The sequence below is a fragment of the Rhinolophus sinicus genome, linkage group LG17 (genome assembly GCF_036562045.2).
Source record: "Rhinolophus sinicus isolate RSC01 linkage group LG17, ASM3656204v1, whole genome shotgun sequence".
In the NCBI taxonomy this organism is placed as follows: domain Eukaryota; kingdom Metazoa; phylum Chordata; class Mammalia; order Chiroptera; family Rhinolophidae; genus Rhinolophus; species Rhinolophus sinicus.
This window is the reverse complement of record NC_133766.1, coordinates 7903046-7920104: the sequence shown is the minus strand read 5'-3', so window position 1 is coordinate 7920104 and position 17059 is coordinate 7903046. Positions and strand designations below refer to the sequence as shown.

The following is a 17059-nucleotide window of genomic DNA, read 5'->3' as shown; positions in this document are numbered from 1 at the left end:
TTCAAATGCGACCTGCCTTTGGCATCCAGGAGTGACGCCTACTTCCTCTGAACTATAAATGATCCTTACACTTTATTTCCACAACTTGTGAGGCACCTGACATTAGTGTTGTGCCCTCCGCTTTTGTACATGTCATCTCTCCTGAGGAACTTCCCTGTTTCTCTTCCTGACACGTACGATTTACTTAATAGAATAGTTTCTGCATAACTGAAAGAAACGATGAGACCATCGATCACTCACGAATGTTTGCACCTGGCACAAGCAAATGGAAAGCGATTTGGAAGTGACGGAATGATGGAAACAAAAAAATGACAGCAAGGACACCTCCCATTTTGTGTGCTAATTTTTTAATGAACATCTTACAATTTTACAAATAATTGGCTATAGCTGTTTTACGGTACAATACAGTAGATCAGCTCCTTTCACTGTGTTCCCAATCAAACCATCCCCATGGGGTGCTGACGCGCTTAATAGCGAGCTAACAAAGTGTCAAGTCCAACGCCTTGTAATGGAGGGAAGGAAAGGAGGGAATTAAGAACAGCTCTTTTCTTTCATGTACAAACTTGCCAGCTGCCCATTCTCCTCACTCTGTCCTCTCGTCTCTCTGATCGGAGGCTGTCACACTAATCAGCCAGGTCAACTAGTCCTGGACAACCTGGGCACCAGAGTCCTAGCTAGTTACTAGGAAAAAAGAGGAAGCAGAGAAGCGATCTGGGAACAAAGAAACAGGTGAAAGGCCATCCGTGACCCCCCATGAGCAGGTAAGAGCAGCAGAATGGGATCTTAAGGAATCTTAAGGATCCAAAGTCCTTCAACTTTGTTAGTGACCCGAGGAGCTGAAAACACTAGGTCTCAGGAACAAGGGCTGAAAGAACCTTCTGTCTGTTAATGGCTGGAGCTGCTGAAGGTTGGGTAAGCTTCAGGCTGAGGGGCTTTCCACACACCACAGAAACTGTCTGCTCACCTTTCCCGGGCAGTGGTGAATTGCAGGTATCACCAACAGAGAATACAATATGTTGAAATGAAGTATGAAAAAGAAATGTTCCTGTTACGCCTGTGGAGAAACTGAGCGCAGACCCACGCTGGCACAAATCACAGGCTCCATATTCTCGTGGGGAGACTGCAGCCTTCCTGAGCTGGCAATGCCCGTGATGCCCAGGGTAACGAGTCCACTGCCTGGGTCTCAGACAAGGCAGGCTCCCCTACACAGAGCTTGACACCCTTCCAGGAATTTGGATACTCTCCCCAGGAAAACAATTTCACATCTTTTTTTTTTTTTTTAAATGGAGAATCCAAACTTTTCCATTGCTCTTTCCATATGGAAGCCTACCAGAATCCCAGATATAAATATTTATTCTCTTCTTGGGGGCACTAAAAGTGAACTCAGACAGTGAATAGTTTGTAGCCCATCATGTCCCTTATGGCTGCAAATAGAGAAGATGAAAGTTGTTTGGATGGGCAAACTCTGTTCTTTCCTTTCCCCAATAACTTTGCCACTCTCGTTGCATAGCCCCAAATATAAATATGTGTATATCCCCTTACCCTTTTCATTCCATTCCAGAATATCGTTCTTTCCTACATGAAGTCTGGCTCAAGATAGTGGTCAGTAATATTTCGTCTTCCTATTTGCAAGGCCACTGATTCAGGATTGATGGGAGTAGAGACAACGTGTGATCAGAGCCAAAGAGGGCACAGTCCAGAGAGGCCCAGGGGGCACTCTAATTTTTGCCTGTTCTTGGCTTCCTTTGGAGAAGAAGCTTGGAGGGAGACAAGCTTCAAGCCCTTCCAGAGGTGATAAACGTGGGTGTTGAACAAGAAATTGGCTCCTTACTCTCTTTCCCCAAAGCCTCATCCAGAAACTGTTGCTAAGAAATGCAACCACAGTAGCCCTTGTGCAAAAGAAGTAAGCCCGGGATGTAGAGGCAGGCTGATGTGCTCACGTGTGTACCGGCCGTAGACTGAACAAGAAAGAAGAACAAAATGGACCCTAAATAGTTGACATTCTTCTCTCTCCCCACAGAGTGTCACCCTCGCTCCACGTGTTTCCATAGCTCACTCAAATCGAAATCTCTGGGTCATAGATGTGATCCGTCACATTTGAATAGAATTTACCTGTTTCTGCGCTATTCCAAGGATCCCTTTGATCTGCTTTGGAGACTTGGAATGAGGCTGAGTGTCTTGGATGCATTTCATCCTTCTGTCCTGATTTACCCTGACCTCTCCCCTCTCTCTGGTTTCCAGTGGCTTCCCCGCCCCTGCCTACTCTTCCATCTCCTCCCGCCTTTCCCTATGTCATTTCCATAACCTTTTCTTTCTTGGAAAAATCAATAATTAGTCATGTGGCTGTGAATGACAGCCAGGCTTGGGGACTCAGAAGGAGTGAGACCACAGGCCAAGTTTGAGGAATATGTGAGTGGCTGTAATTCTGGTGATGCGAGAATGAGCCCTGATACAAACTGTTGACTGACTGGCTGGCGGAGAGCCACACTTGAAACAGCACATAGGGAAGTGTGGAAAATCCTGGGTCTCACCAACTCCAACTAAGAGTTCCTAGAAGTGAGGAGTTCATATATTCTTCTTGGATGGCTACTCAAGAACCATGGGCTAGCCGTCCTGGGCCCATCACCAATGGGGATTCCCACCCAACTTTCCATCCCTCTTAGAACCATCATTCCAACGCCCCCATTTCCTCAAAGTGGGCCCAGCTTCCAGTTCATAAAAAGATGATTAGCTGACACGTTAGCATAAAGAACTCCATCTAATCTCTGTCTCCTCCACTTCCCTCTTGACCTGCCAGTGCCCACCGGAGAAAGACGGCAGCAGGACTTGCCTTTCGGTCCTCAAACCCTCAAACCAAAAGCATTTATTTGGGGTGTGACCTTCACAGCAGCATGTGTGGAACAATGGATACTTTTTAGCTTAGACAGCAAAAAATATAATATATATATATAATATATTTATATAATTATGTTTAAATACTTAGAAAGAATAACTAACCTCATTATTACTAAGGGAGACTACACAAAAGACAGGGAGAGAGCCAGTTTCGAGGAGATGAGCCCTGAAAGGTGGCGATTCATTCCAAATGGGTATGAAGCGTGTTCCCGGCCCCTTCTGTTCTAGGATTTTGGTGCTGATTTATAAGTCGGGTGGGGCTGAAGAGTTAGCAAGGTTGAGAGTCGGAAGGAAAGCAGGAGTGGAGGATGGGGTTGGAGAGAATCTAAATGACAGAGGAGGGTCCTCATATACCTATCGTATTTCTCTTTCTACTTTGAATCAGCTGCCTCTTTGAAGAAACCTTTCCCCATGATTCTTCCCTAACTGAGCGACTTGATGCAACAGCTGGCACCCACACACATCCTCCTGCGCTCTGTAGAAGCTCCTTCATGCTCCTCCGCCTTCATTTCACGAACTTTCTCCTTCATTCCCCTGCTGTTTCCTTTTGTGGAGGCCTCTCTTTCTTACTGCCTCCAGGGCAGTGGGAGGAGGGCTGGATTCCACAGTTACTGATTTTCTTCCGCCTTGGGGTCTCGGCAGGTGCATTCATCCAGGTCACAGTCAGCAGCAAATGGGATGACCTGGAGGGGATCAAAGAACATGTGAAATAATGCATTTTTGTGCCATGCATCACCCTTTTCAACCAGGTGTCACTTTTCTTGCTTGGTCCTGGAGGAGTGTGGGATTATGTGTTAATATCACAGCACTGAAATGGACGCTCAGTTCTCTCGCTTACTCACCCTTCCTTGATTCATGTTCTTCGTTGTTTATGAAGTGAGGAAGACAAAGACCCCAGGACAACAGTAACTCACTACTGTGTGAGTTAAATAAGATGATGGATATAAAACACCCATTTCCAGGCACCTATGACTCCTGCGGCTACTACTGCTAATATTACCACTAATATCGAAAACTACTGCTGTTAATGTTTTTGCTGCTATTATTATTGTCATAAAATCCCTGTGAAGTAAGATGACTGTTGGTATTTTCTTGTCCCAGGGAAGGCCAAGAGAGGTTGGGTAACGTAACAACGAGTGATGGCAAACTATTTGAAAAACCACAGCTGTACAGGCTGGCTCTACGACTCCTGCTCCCTGGTGTTTTGGGGCAATAAGATCATCTCTGCCATCTTCATAAACGTGAGGTTTTACCCTTCTTGAATCCAGGACACACTGTGGCTTCGTCAAACAATGCATCTCTCTACCCACCGGTTGTGGCTGGATTGTCTTCCTGCTATGTAATTACCTCTCCTTCACGCCAGAGATGGTCCAGAAAAAGCTGTCTACCTGCTTGCACGGCTATGCAACAGATAAAAATACTTTGGGGATGTCAGTAACCAACTTCAGAAAGATTTGGGCATTTGGGACACATGATGTAAAAGTGGCAGAGGCCCTGCCCTTTGAACATGGGCAGTCCAAGGAGATAAAAACAGGTATCTCTGAATAGTCCAAGAACATTGAAGAGATGGACTTGGTGATTGGGCCCATGGGCTGGAGAATGGGTGGGGTTGTTTGGGGAAATTTCCCTGCATAGTTTCACACACGAAGAAAAATGAGATTTGGGAGTCAATGGGGGATGAAGTGCCTTTTCCAACCTGATTCTTGTGTATGCCGGCCACAGTCACTGGAATCCACTAAAGACAAATCCGAGATTTGCTGGGTGAGAGACGGCGATGGGGAGAGAACTGCTTGCTTTCTTCCTAAGTGATCGTGCCTTCTGGAGTACAGAACTTGGACCAGTTGCTTTCCACCAGTGAGGACAGGAACTGGCTGGCGTGACTTCTGACCCGCAATCCAAGCACATGACCTGTTCCTCTTGGTTTTGGGATTTATGGGATTTTTGGAGCAAAGAGAGCCGAATTGAGTTGTGGCCTTTGAGCCCCTGAGAGGTCTGCATTAAGTAAATTTGCGTTAAGTGGTGAGAACAGTGCCTGGCACATAATGAGCCATCAGGAAATGGTAGCCATTCGCATCAGAGGTATTCAGGTCTGTGGAGAGGTGATCATATAGGTGTGACATTACTATAGAGACACGTCCATCTTCTGCCTATTTCTGATTCATCAAATTGGCCAACATAGCATCTTTGGAGAACTTGGTTTTTTATCCACATTACTGCAATTTCAGCCTATTGAATTTTATAGGCTTAGTTTAAGCATATCTGCTACTTTAATAGAATCCCAGAGCAAGTGGGATAAAGGGCGTCGAGAAGAGGACTACCGTTCAGGACGTGATGCTCCAAGAAGTGCTTCAGGTAGTTTATGGCGGCCACTCAACACCTGACTGCAGTATGCTTCTAATATACTTACAGAGATGTTTCTAATAATATGCTTATGCTTCTAATAAACATACAGAGACGTTTCCTGGACAATGGCAAGTAGGTGTGAGTCTTTCAATAGCACGAGCCATGGCTTTTCTGAAGGAGTCACTAGACTGACGATTAGAGAATTAGTACTTTCCAAGAATCTGTCCTAAAAACCACTACCCTTAATCCTGTCACTTTAGAAACTCCAATGTGTGGTCATTATAATTCCCTCTTCTTGACTGCGGAAGAGAAACCAATTATGATACACCATGAAGGAGAGCTAGTCAAAGCACCTGACTTTATTCCTGGAGTTGCCGCCCTCTACCCTCCCAACCCCTCCATCCCAGGTGCTCTCACTTACCTTCTTGGAGGAGAGTGTGGAAGAGCAGCAGTCGCCTCCATCGTAATGGCAATAGGCCCGGTTGTTGATAGTATCACACCAACCATCTGCTTGGAAAGGCTGGCAAGGAGGTGGGAGTTCAGTGCCCAAGGCCAGCTGCACTGTACCTCACCCTACTGCCCCTCGCACCCCCACCCCAACATAATTTGTGAGACTCAAGAGATACTATGGAAGAGCACCCAAGGGCAAGGACACAATTGCCCTAACATTCTCAAGAAGTTGAAAAGTCTCAAGATAAGACCATTGGGCCTAAGGAATTGTCAAATTCCACCTGTAGCCCCTGCTCCTGGCCTACTCTGGGGTCCAGAATGGTTCATTTGAACTCCTTGATGGACGGTTTCATCTTCTTGTAATAATAGGCCCTTGTATCATATAGGTTTCAAAACAGCTTCACATATTTTAAACCTTGATCATCAGAAAAAAACCTGTGCATTAGGCAGGGTTGGCTTTCAAAGTCCTATTTTCTCAGTGAGGAAACAGAGGTGCATAGAGATGACAAAAATTGCCCTTGGCCACCCAGCTCGGGTCAAGCAGAGCTTGGCCTTAGAAGTCATGTATCTTAGCTTTTTGCTGATTCTCACCAATTAAGGATCATAATTTCCACCCCTTCTGCTGGTGCCTGTACTTATAGCTAGACCCTCGTGATCCTGGGTGCTCTGAAGGCTCAAATGATGTCTGTCCAGACTGCAGTGGTCCTAGGATTTGGGAGGCCAGCTCTGGAGCAGACAGAGTCCCACATGTACGCCCACCTCTGCACACGCAGCAGCTAGACACAGGGTTAGAGCAGAGCAAGCTACACTGTTTCCATCCACTCCTGTTACTGCTGCAAGTTAACAGGAACCAAAATGGGAAAGGGGCCCAGACCAAACCAGAGTTAATGGAGTGTTTCACCCCAAAATGGAATGCATGATAAGAATAGCAACAAGCGGTTAAAAAATAGCTCAGCAGCCCAAGGCGTTGTTTCTCTAGAACCACTCCTGGCGGGAAAGAGTGACCCCAGCATCCTGGAAGGTGCCTCAGCCAGCCCCCCTACTCAATCACACTCGCTGCTCCCCATCCTGAGCAGATGCCCAACTGCAAAGCCTCAGAAACATCTCGTGGTCGGAGTCCTGAGACCACAAGCCTCAACAGACTCTTGAGTTCTGAGGCCACCTTTCCGATTCCATGTGCAAATCACTTTTTCTCCCCCACGCTTCTTAAATATCAGCTAGAAGGACTGTTCCCTATTTTTGCTGTACTTTGATGCGCTAGGTCACTAAACTCAAGAAATGGCCATGAAATAATTTTCGGCCCTTGAGTTGTATCAGAACAGGCTTGTCCAAGATATTACTTCAGTGTTTTGATTTTACTCTACGGGGTCCTGAGGTCATTTGAACATCATTCCAGATGTGTACCAGTTTGCCAATCACTAAAAAGCTGCTACTTGTGGGGTGGAACGCCACAGCTGTCACACAGCTGCAGAACAATGTCAGTGGAGAGCAGGAAGTGAAAATGAATTCTGTTTTCAACACTGGCCTCACTGGGATAAAAGACAAAGATTCCGAGATGAGCATTTGTCTTTAACACTGGAACCAGCTCCTCTGGCTCAGAGAACTTGGAATAACTACACAATCAGGCCTTGGGGCCACCACTGCAGCCAAATACTAAGGCTCAAAATACAACTGGCTGCATCCTCACCACCTTTCGATGCTCTTGGGCCCTGCTGCGATTCCCCGGAGTTTTCTTTTTCTGTTTTAAGCGTTTGGAGCGTATTTCCTCATCTCACATGGCATCTGTTCCCTTTTCCTCCAACCCTGACTGACTCATTGGCAAAGCTTAATCTGTTCCTTCTTTCTTTTTCATGCAATTGTCTATAAAAATCCAAAGACCACCCAAAATACTTTCCCTGCATATATACGTCTGGTTTCAGTATGGAGGATTAACGGAAGAGCGAAGGCAGATCTTTCTTTCCATAAGAACACCTTAAACATTTGAATGGATTAATAAAAAAAAAAAAAAATACTGGGGAAGTTTTCTTTCCCAAGTCCTCTCCAAGGATGGCTTCTCTTCACGAGAACATTAGGGAAGATACCTTGAAAAAAGCCGAAATGGTCTAGGCGACCAGTGGGCCCTGTGATACTGGGACCACCCACCTATTTTCACTTTCTCTGGGTCTCACTGAACTTCTATTGTATAGTCCAGACATGATTTCTAGAAGTTGCTTCTTTTCTGCTCTTAAAAGGTCATCTGGGAAGAGAAGGGGAGTTCTAAAAAGGAGCAGAAATACAGAGAAAAGGTTGAAAAGACCTAAGTCTGTAATTTACTATATACCTATTAGAATTAATCGCTCCTCCCCAACCTGCCAAAAACAACTTCTCCACCCGAAACAAACAGAGGCTCCTATGGCAACAGGCTCCTGGGAAGCTTGACAGCTTGAGTCCACAATTACAATGGAAAAACTAGGGAGGGAAAAATGACTAATTGATCCAAAGTTTTGTAAGCCTCTGAAGACTGGATGGCCACTAGGAGCTAAAGCTCAGTAACTGACAGGTGTCAGATTTCGGATGTCACTCTTCCCCTCAGGACATTTCCCAAGGAAGCGTATGAGGCGGGGTTTCTCTGTACAGTGTGACCGTGACCGTGGGTGACACGCTACCCACCCGTATACCTTATTTATCCTGTAACATCAGAAAACGAAGTGTGTTTCTCAAATACCTGAACCTCATTCCTTTAGGAGCTACTTTTTCGTTTTCATTTTAACCGTGTTGACGAAAGAATAAAACCTTGACAAAATGCCTATTTCCCTGCCTTTTAATAACTTCCGGAAGACAAAGTCACCAACCTGAACACGTCATTGTTACTTAGAGGGAAGCTTTGTGCATTGGGCCATTTATTTACCCTTCACTAGATGAGGCTCGTCCAACACACACGCGCGCACACACCCTCGTGTGTCATTTATCTTTGAGCCAGCATCAAGCCACTTAGAATTATACTTAAATAGCTAAATCGAGCGGGTCTGGGTTACTCTTCTACGACACATGAGCGTGATGATACCTATTCTACGTGTCACAGGAAGGCATGTCTGGCCACCCTCTCCATGCCAGCTGTGTTCCACGTAGTCGAGGTGGCCAAATAAATGGCTTCAGGTAAGCGATGGAGTACGGAGAGGAAGGGCTGTCAGCCTATCCTACCTCCTCTACTTTGGAAACTTCTCAACAGTAAAGATCATTTCTTGACGTTGGATCATCTGGTGACATTTTCTGTTGAAGGCTCTTCGGGGGAGTTACAGATAGAGGTGGTGGGCCTGTCTGTCGTCTACGGATGTGGTCATTCATTCTATCAGTTGACATTGTTTATTCCACACCTGCATGTGCCAGGCATATAGGGACATGTGGATGAATAAGGAAAACACGACTCTAGCCCTCGAGAGTAAGGGGCTTATCGCTCATGTGATGAGAGCCCGCACATATATGGGATCAGGAGAGAAGAGCCTAATCCAGATTTCTGGGGTTAAGGCTCTTCTCTCCTGAGCTTCCAGGGGCTCACTGCTAAAGCTAGCCACTATGAAGGAGAGGTTAGGATTACTGAGGGAGGAAGAGGAGCCGGAGGAAACTGTGTAAGGGGAAGAAGAAAGGGAAAACAGGTGGGTGGTCCCAGGCTGCCCGTCACAGGGCCTGCCCTCAGGAAGAGTTCCATCAACTCCGGCTGACTGGCTGATAATACCTCCACTACTCGAATTAGAGGAAGAACATTTCTCTTGGACAGCTTGCCACAGAACTCATGACGGCATTGATGTTTCAGAAAGGTTAGTACGGACTTCTAACCTCCGGGTTGGGATCTCAGTCAGAAGTGAGATCCCCAGAGGGAAGGCACAGGCCAGAATCCTGATGTATTGTCTTGAGGAGGGTTTTAGACAGGAGAAGATATAAATAAGTTTTTGCCGAATGCCTAACACATTTTCTTTCTCCCACATCATTTCGCATCAGTACCCTCCAGTTATGTGAATGATAAATCGGACTGCACCTGTTTCTAACATTGGTTAGGGTGCACCAGGCCCCAAAGAAGCCCTTTTTCCAGGGCTGAATGGTGACCTCTGGCCTGATTCTTGTTCTCCTTTCACGGCGTGGGGCTGCCTACTGTGTCTGTACTGTTGGGCTTCTCCATGAGGCCTCTTAGAATCTCCAGGGCAAAACTTGGGAGGCCTTCGAGAACCCATCAGGGACCCTGACGACCAGAACACATTTGCTATGTTTTTGAGGGGCACATCCATGAAATTCTCAGGCTAGGTGGAGCCTTGAAGACCACTGAGCACAAAACTCTCATTTTACTAACGGTGAAATGGAGCCTTAGTAGGTGAAATGTCTTGCTTGCAAGGCTAGTTAGTGGCAGTCCCGGGAACAGAGCCCATCTGTCTTGATTCTCGGTCTGATGTTCCTTCTACTATACCAGGCCACCATCATGTAACGATCCCATTAATTTATTGGGAATGCTGGGTACCTTACATTTCTTTGGCACCTCTATAAAAAGGGCTTAGGTGTAGGAGCACCAATAGTGCAGTAAACCCCGAGATCCAACACAGAGATGAAGAAAAGGTCATATATATCATCTCACCCCACAGCTTCACTTCTGTTTTTCTGAAGCTACCTGGCCCTACAGCTCCTTCTGGTCCTAGGGCTTGGTCGGCCCGTATTTCCCTACAGGCTGATTTCCCCTGGAGGAAGCAGCACCAAGCTTCCATCCTATCAGCAGATGCCTCAAACCCAGAAACATTTATTTCTGGCCCTAGAATGTTAAAGCCCGGAGTTTCTCTGCTCACTGCAGTCATCTGAGGGAAGAGGAAATGAACTCATTCCCCTCTCCAGTGTTCACCCCTTGGGGTGGGAGGTGCCAAGGATCTCACGTTTGTGGGTTTGAGACAGTCTTCTCGGAAAATGTAAAATTAAAATAGGCAGATACTCTGAGATGGATGGAGCAGAAAGAGTTTCTTAGATACAGTCTCGTCTGGAAAATCTCATCCGGCTTCCTGGACCCAGAGAGCTGGCCCTGTCTCTGCGCTACTATGGGACACGTGAGCCATATATGGATGTGACAGGACTTAACACTCTGAGTGTGTGATCAAGGGCTCAGGGTCTAAAACTTTATTTAGTCCCAGAGACTAGTTCAGTGCCAGAGGCCTGCTAGGTTCTCAACAAATAAATCAAGATGATGATGGCCCACTACATTTCCTTAGTACACTTACTGACAAGCTCCTTCCTTTTTATTATCCCTCCACTCTAGAAAATTTCCTAGGCATGTTGCTTTATAAGAATCACATAACTTAGACCCAGGTGGAACTTCTTTGGGCATGTAGTCCTTTTCCGTTTCTTTTCTTAGTATAAATATAAACACTGTAGACAGACACTGGAATTGAAATAGATTATATGTGTATATAAACAAATAACCTATTTCATGGAATTGAAATAGATTATATGTGTGTAAATACATATAATCTATTTCAATATTCTACTAGGTGCAGTATTGGTATACATTCATTTCTGAGTAGGAACAGAGAGTAGAATATACTACCTAAACGTTCTCCTTCCATCATAACCCAAAAAATATTGGATCAAATTTAACAATATCCTTTCAGTTCTACAGCTGGGAAAATAGGAAAAGAAAGAAAATCACCAGGGGCCAAAACAGAAAAAAGAAAAAAAGCTGAAAACCAGAGCAGACAAAGAAGGCACTGAAACCACGGCTGTCCTAGAAATGTTTGCCCATATCTATAATAGGTGGCTGGGTGTTAACAGCTGATGGGGAATAGAGGCCCAGGTCTGGGCCTTTGCAAGGTAGGGGACTTTGAAGTGACTCTGTATTTTAACACGACTGCCTTTGTGAGGACTGCTATGCAATGACATAGTCATGCAATGATGCTACACAGGTAGATTGACTCACTTGGAACCATGAGGTTTGCTTCCGCCTAGCAGCCCTAAAGTCTCCATGATTCAAACCCAGGCTCTGGCAAAGCACGAATCACTAAGATAGGAAGGACCTACCAAATTACCAGCTAATGGTTGAAACTGCAGAGAGTACTCTCTTGAAGCCCAAGCGTCTACTCTACAAACAATAGATAGGCAAGACGTAGGCGAAAGGAAGGCAATGGTGGCACACATTCTGTTGGATGGGCAGAAGGAAGCAGCCTTGTTTGGTGACCCCTAAGAGAGGAATCGGGATTTGGGGTCTAGTCTGGTGGTCTATTATGCTTTACTGGTCCATGTGAGGTCATATAGTTTCCGTGTAGGGCTTCCAATCTCTGCCTGTGCAAGCCACCAGGCCCTCAAAGAAAGAAAAGCAAACGTGTACTTTTACAGAGTCTGAATGAAAGAGAAGCCTGGTTATAACCAGCTTATTTTATCTGACAGCAAAACCAAAGCACAGTCTCAGAGCAGGTATCACCAAGGAGTGCAAAAATAAAATCTCTTCTGAGAGAAATAGTTGGAACCAATTGAGATGGAAAAAGCAAAGGAAACAGAATAAGGTCAAATGACTCCTTTGACCCATAGTATTTTCATCTGCTTCAAGGTACCCAGAGCTTAATAGCTCCTGCCCAGGAAAATGATTAGGGCTGTGCGTTATGGTGACTAAGGGCATGGGGTATGGTGTTAGATAAACCTATGCCCAGATCACAGCTCTGCCCCTTACCTACTCTTTGACGCCGAGCGAGTTACTAGCTTCTTTACGCAGCAGTGTCCTCGTTCGTGAATGAGAATAACACCTACCTTGCAGGGTGGTTGTAATGAATAAATGAGCAAATAGAGGTAAAATACTTAACACAGAACCCGCCCACAGTATGCACTTAATGAATCCTGGTTGTGTGAAGGCGTTAGGAACACAGCCTTTGCTTCTGCGGGTGTGGGTCGGTGTCTGAGTTCCTGCTATAGAGTCTGGTTAGAAAAACTTCAAGATTCTGCCACCAATGCTTTAGAGCCAAAGCCATAGAAGCTGCCATCCCTGTGAGCTTCCTGCCCCATTCATTTGCACCAGAAATACGTCCATCTGAGTCATGACGGAGAGTCAGGTGACAAGGGAAAAGGGTCTGGAACTCATCAAAACAGAGGAAGAAAGGCCTGGCTGGCTTCTGGAAAGTAGGGCTCTCCTCAAAACCATCGTGGTGACGGGTGTCTCAGCCTCTGAAAAACCCCAAACCATCCCTGACAGCTCTTCCCTGACGTGCACCACAGGCAAACAGGAAGGTGAGAAGACTCTCTGTGACTTGCTGTTCAGCCAAAACTAAGCTGCTAGCAGCCGCTTTCGTGCACAGCAGACTCACCACCCCACTTACAAACAGACACCAACCTGCTTCCCACCCCCACCCCCCCCGGAGCCTCTCGTCCACCTCCACAGTGGGTGCGGGGCGGGGGTGGGGGGACTTAGAGCCCCGAGAGGTGAAGATGGGGCGGGGAGTATTCACGTGGAGTCTGCATTTGTCTGCCAGAACAACATCTGCTCAAAGTTAGAGGCCAGCTTCTGAAGAGACAGCCAGGAGAAGAGAACATTCTTCCACAGGTCTTTGTCACACTATCTTAGGGGGCTTAAAAATACAATGGCACAGCCCTCCTGCAAACCTGTGACCTGGCCTGTAGAGAAATGCTACTGCTACCGAAGGGAGTGTGTCCCTGGCCCTCCTGCGACCCAGAGGTCTTGACTAGGGTAAGACCCTGGCCCTATCTCCCCCAACCTTTACCAAATCTGCAGGATGCTGTGACAGCATCCACTCCCTGCCACCACCTGATTTATTCCCCAAATCTCCATAACCACTCATGAGGTCACTGCCTGGCCCCTCGGTATCAAACCAAACCCCAACTCCATGTCCCTAGCAAACAGAAATCCTAAAACCGTTTTTCTCCTCTTCCATCAGTCTCACTCGCATCCTCTGTGCTTTCCTTTTCCTCTGGATCCACCGGTCCTGCGGGGTCGGCTAGTGTAGATTTTATGCCAGGGATTCCCAACTGTTTCGCTATCAAATGCTGATTTCATGGCAGGGCCGTCCTCCCTCCTTCCCAACCAGACAGGGCCCCTTCCCAAGATGCTATCTGGTGACCACGGCAGCCGTCCTCCAGGTGTCCTGACTGCTGGGTTCCTGGCCTACTCATGTTTATGACGTAGCAGCGTCTGTGCTCGGGCTCCCAGGAAGGACTGACAATGACGTGCTATCAGGCCTTATCATGTCTCCCTTGCGAGGCCGGTGGGCCCATTCATCCTCACGATTTGGTTTTTGTTGTTTTCATGGCGGGAGTGGTCCAGGTGGCTGGCAAGCTCTCCTGCCACAGTTTGTTGCATGGCACTTGGCTGTCTTCCTTAAAACAGGAATGGATTAACAATCGTTTGTTCCAGGAGTTTTCTGCCTCCTCTCAGGCTAAGTGGAGCCCACCTACTGTGTTTCAAGGTCAGAGATAGAAACTTTGAACACAAGAGGCTTGAACTCTGGAAAGGACAGGGGGACAGGCCCACTTTTGCCTCGTTCCCTTTACTACCCCTGACCCCTCTCCTCGGGCCCCTGTATCAGCACAATGCTTGACACACCAGAGTAGGTGCTCAACAGAGCGCTGGTGAATGACCCTCATAGATCCCGATCAACTTTATGAACTATGAAGGCAGAATGGTTTTTCTTTCCACACCTCTTGCTCTTCCTCCAAGATAAGGAACACTTTCTCTATCTTGTTCCCTGGCCTCCCCAGGTATCTGCTCTCACTATCAATTACTCTCTCTAAAACATCACCTGAAAATAGCTTAGGACGACCTTCCAGGCAGAGGTGCGCTAACAGTAAATTCTTACAGAACTAAACTTCAAGATTCAGAAGAATGAAACAGCAACATTTCAGGCCACCTGAACATTTCAGGCACCTGCCACTCTGGAGGTGGCCATCACTCAGCCCCTCTGCTCTTGGCCCTCTGCCAGCTGTTATGTTAAGACCATGCCCCACATGACACCCACAAAGCTGCACATGCTGTTCAAGGGCTCACACAGCTCTGGGAGGTGAAGGAGGCATCAGAGGTGGAAAACCTGCAGCTGGGGGACAGGGATAGAAAGGTACGTGCATCCTGGAAGAAGGCCCAGGGCAGACTGGGATTCCTGCTCTGACTGTGAGCCTTTTCCTCCCTCTGTCTCTTGGTTCCTTAGCCGGGCTGCAGTTCATGGGAGGTTGAGGCAGGCCTGAGCTGGCCGTGGGATGGAGGCACCACCACAGTCTCCGCCAGGCGCGCTCAGCCCCCAGCCCGCGGCCCCACCACACGCATTCATGCCAGGTAGCTCAGCATTTCTTGGCTGCCCACGCCTGCCCGTGGAAGATGACCGGGAATGCAGACTGTGGGAGGGAACGACAATATTCATTGTTTGGATTAAATATTTTTCTTGGCCCTCCTGCTGTTTGCTGAGCACCCTTTTTTTTTTTCTGTCCCATTCTCTCCCATGCCTTCCCTCCTCCCTTCCTCCATCGATCCCTCTCTCTCTTTCTCCCTCTCTCCCTCAGCAATCAAGCACACTGAGAGAAATGTTGAGGAGAAAGCAGAGACTCCTAGGGTGGGCAGACCTGCTTTAGGAAATCAAAGTGGTTGGCAAAGCCTCTGTCATTCTGATACCACACCCAGCTCGTCACAAAGACTTCACTTTGGGGTTAAACTAAATCCACACACTGCTTTGGATCTTCAGAAGTGTCCATTGGCAGGGTATAATGCATAGCAATTGTTTTGTCCCGTTTTCTTTCTTTCACATATATGTAATATGTATGTATGTATATGTGTGCACACACATACACATAAATATGGTTCATGTATGATATAAATACATATACTTTTCATATATAAGATATATGTCTGTATATTTATATTACAGACAGATAACATTAAAACATGTGCTTTTATTTTATACAGACACACACATACAGATATAATTTCTCAAGAAGCTCCAGGCATAAAGAATGAACCTAAAGTAAAATAGTTTTACAAACTACAAACGATCACGTAGGAGCAAGAGACTATTTTCATTTATATCTGGCATTTGCTGTATATAAGGCTCTGTACTACAAGGTTGCACTCAAGACCTTATGGAACCCTCACAATAACCCACTGAGGTACGAGTTATTATCATGCCCATTTTACAGATGAAAAAAACCAAGGACCAGAGCTGTAAGGAATCTGTCTGCAGAAAAGATGTAGAGACACCATCTGATGCCCAGGCCTGTGCTATAACCATCATGATGGGTCCACGCTGCCTCCAGCATTATCATCATCTAATAATGGCATCTCCCTCTCCACTTCTCAATACTGCACACCCGGTCCAATCCCTCACCAAAACTACGGGCATGAAGTCGCCACTTTCCATCTGAGGAAAAGTCAGTGTCACAGAAATCCATGAGAGATGTACCATCTAGGATATTTAACTTCAAAACATACCCTATGAGCCAGGCATGGGGCTAGTTGCTGGAATCCTGGGATCTCTGATCGACACATAGTGTATCCCTATGTACAAGGCAGCACAGTAGGTTCTATGCATGACAAGCTTTGCCTTACAAGAAGCTTTGCTGGCATCAGCACTGAAAGGCCGAATCTGAATAGCATCTGAGACAATGGGAAAGAAACCACAAGCCAAGGGGGGATTCATTCCCAAAGTAATTAATGACACTGCTAAGAGCTATAGACGTTCAGAATAGGAAAGGAGCTGGGACATTTCAGAAAGGCTTTATGGCGTACGTGGGATTGGGCTTAGTCATTGAGGATGAATAGGATTTGGGTGGAAAAGTAGGGAGAAAAATTCCAGCAGGAGGGCACATAGAAAGCAAGATTTCAGATGGAAAAAGAAAAGATGTATCTGTGGTTTTCTGCCTCGAGTATTAAGGGCGCGAGTTTGGAAGTAAGTCAATATCTCCAACCACAGGATTCTAGACCTTGTCCTCAAGACAACAGAGAGCAATAGAAGGGGGTTCTTTCTTTGAGCAGAAAAACATGATACAAAAGTTGTGCTTCAAAGGCTGGATCTGGAGACAGTGGAGACTGTTCAGGAGAGAAATGGCGGGGTCCAGAGCAGGTAGTTGACCTCAAGCAGAGATGAACTGAGAAGACTGGAACTGGCTGGCTGTTGTGTGGAACAGGAAAAAGCAGATAAGAACCGGTATTGTGAAGGAAAATTGTCAGGACTTGGCAAATGCTCATGTGTGGGTAGAAGACCCCTGGAGACAAAGGTTTAGCGATGACATTTTGACTATTCAAATCATGATAAGCTTTCCTCAAAGACTTTGCTTATTAAAAAAAGAGCTAGAAAGAATCCCTACTGAATCTAAGGACTGGGTCACTGGAAATAGAGCTGATCAGTCACCAAGTCCTGTCATGTCTCACACTGAGACACTA

General features: G+C 46.4%; 1 protein-coding gene across 1 annotated transcript in view; it reads right to left on the bottom strand.

Annotated features, from left to right (window-relative positions):
- Window positions 1-330: 330 nt before the first annotated feature.
- PAPPA2 (pappalysin 2) overlaps window positions 331-17059 on the bottom strand; it is a 218722-nt gene continuing 201993 nt past the window's right edge. The window contains exons 22-23 of the mRNA XM_074322117.1: window positions 5660-5758; window positions 331-3578 (exon numbers count right to left, since the gene is read on the bottom strand). Of these exons, the coding sequence (XP_074178218.1) occupies window positions 3504-3578; window positions 5660-5758 (174 nt within the window). The 3' untranslated portion in view covers window positions 331-3503. The remainder of the gene's footprint in view (window positions 3579-5659; window positions 5759-17059) is intronic.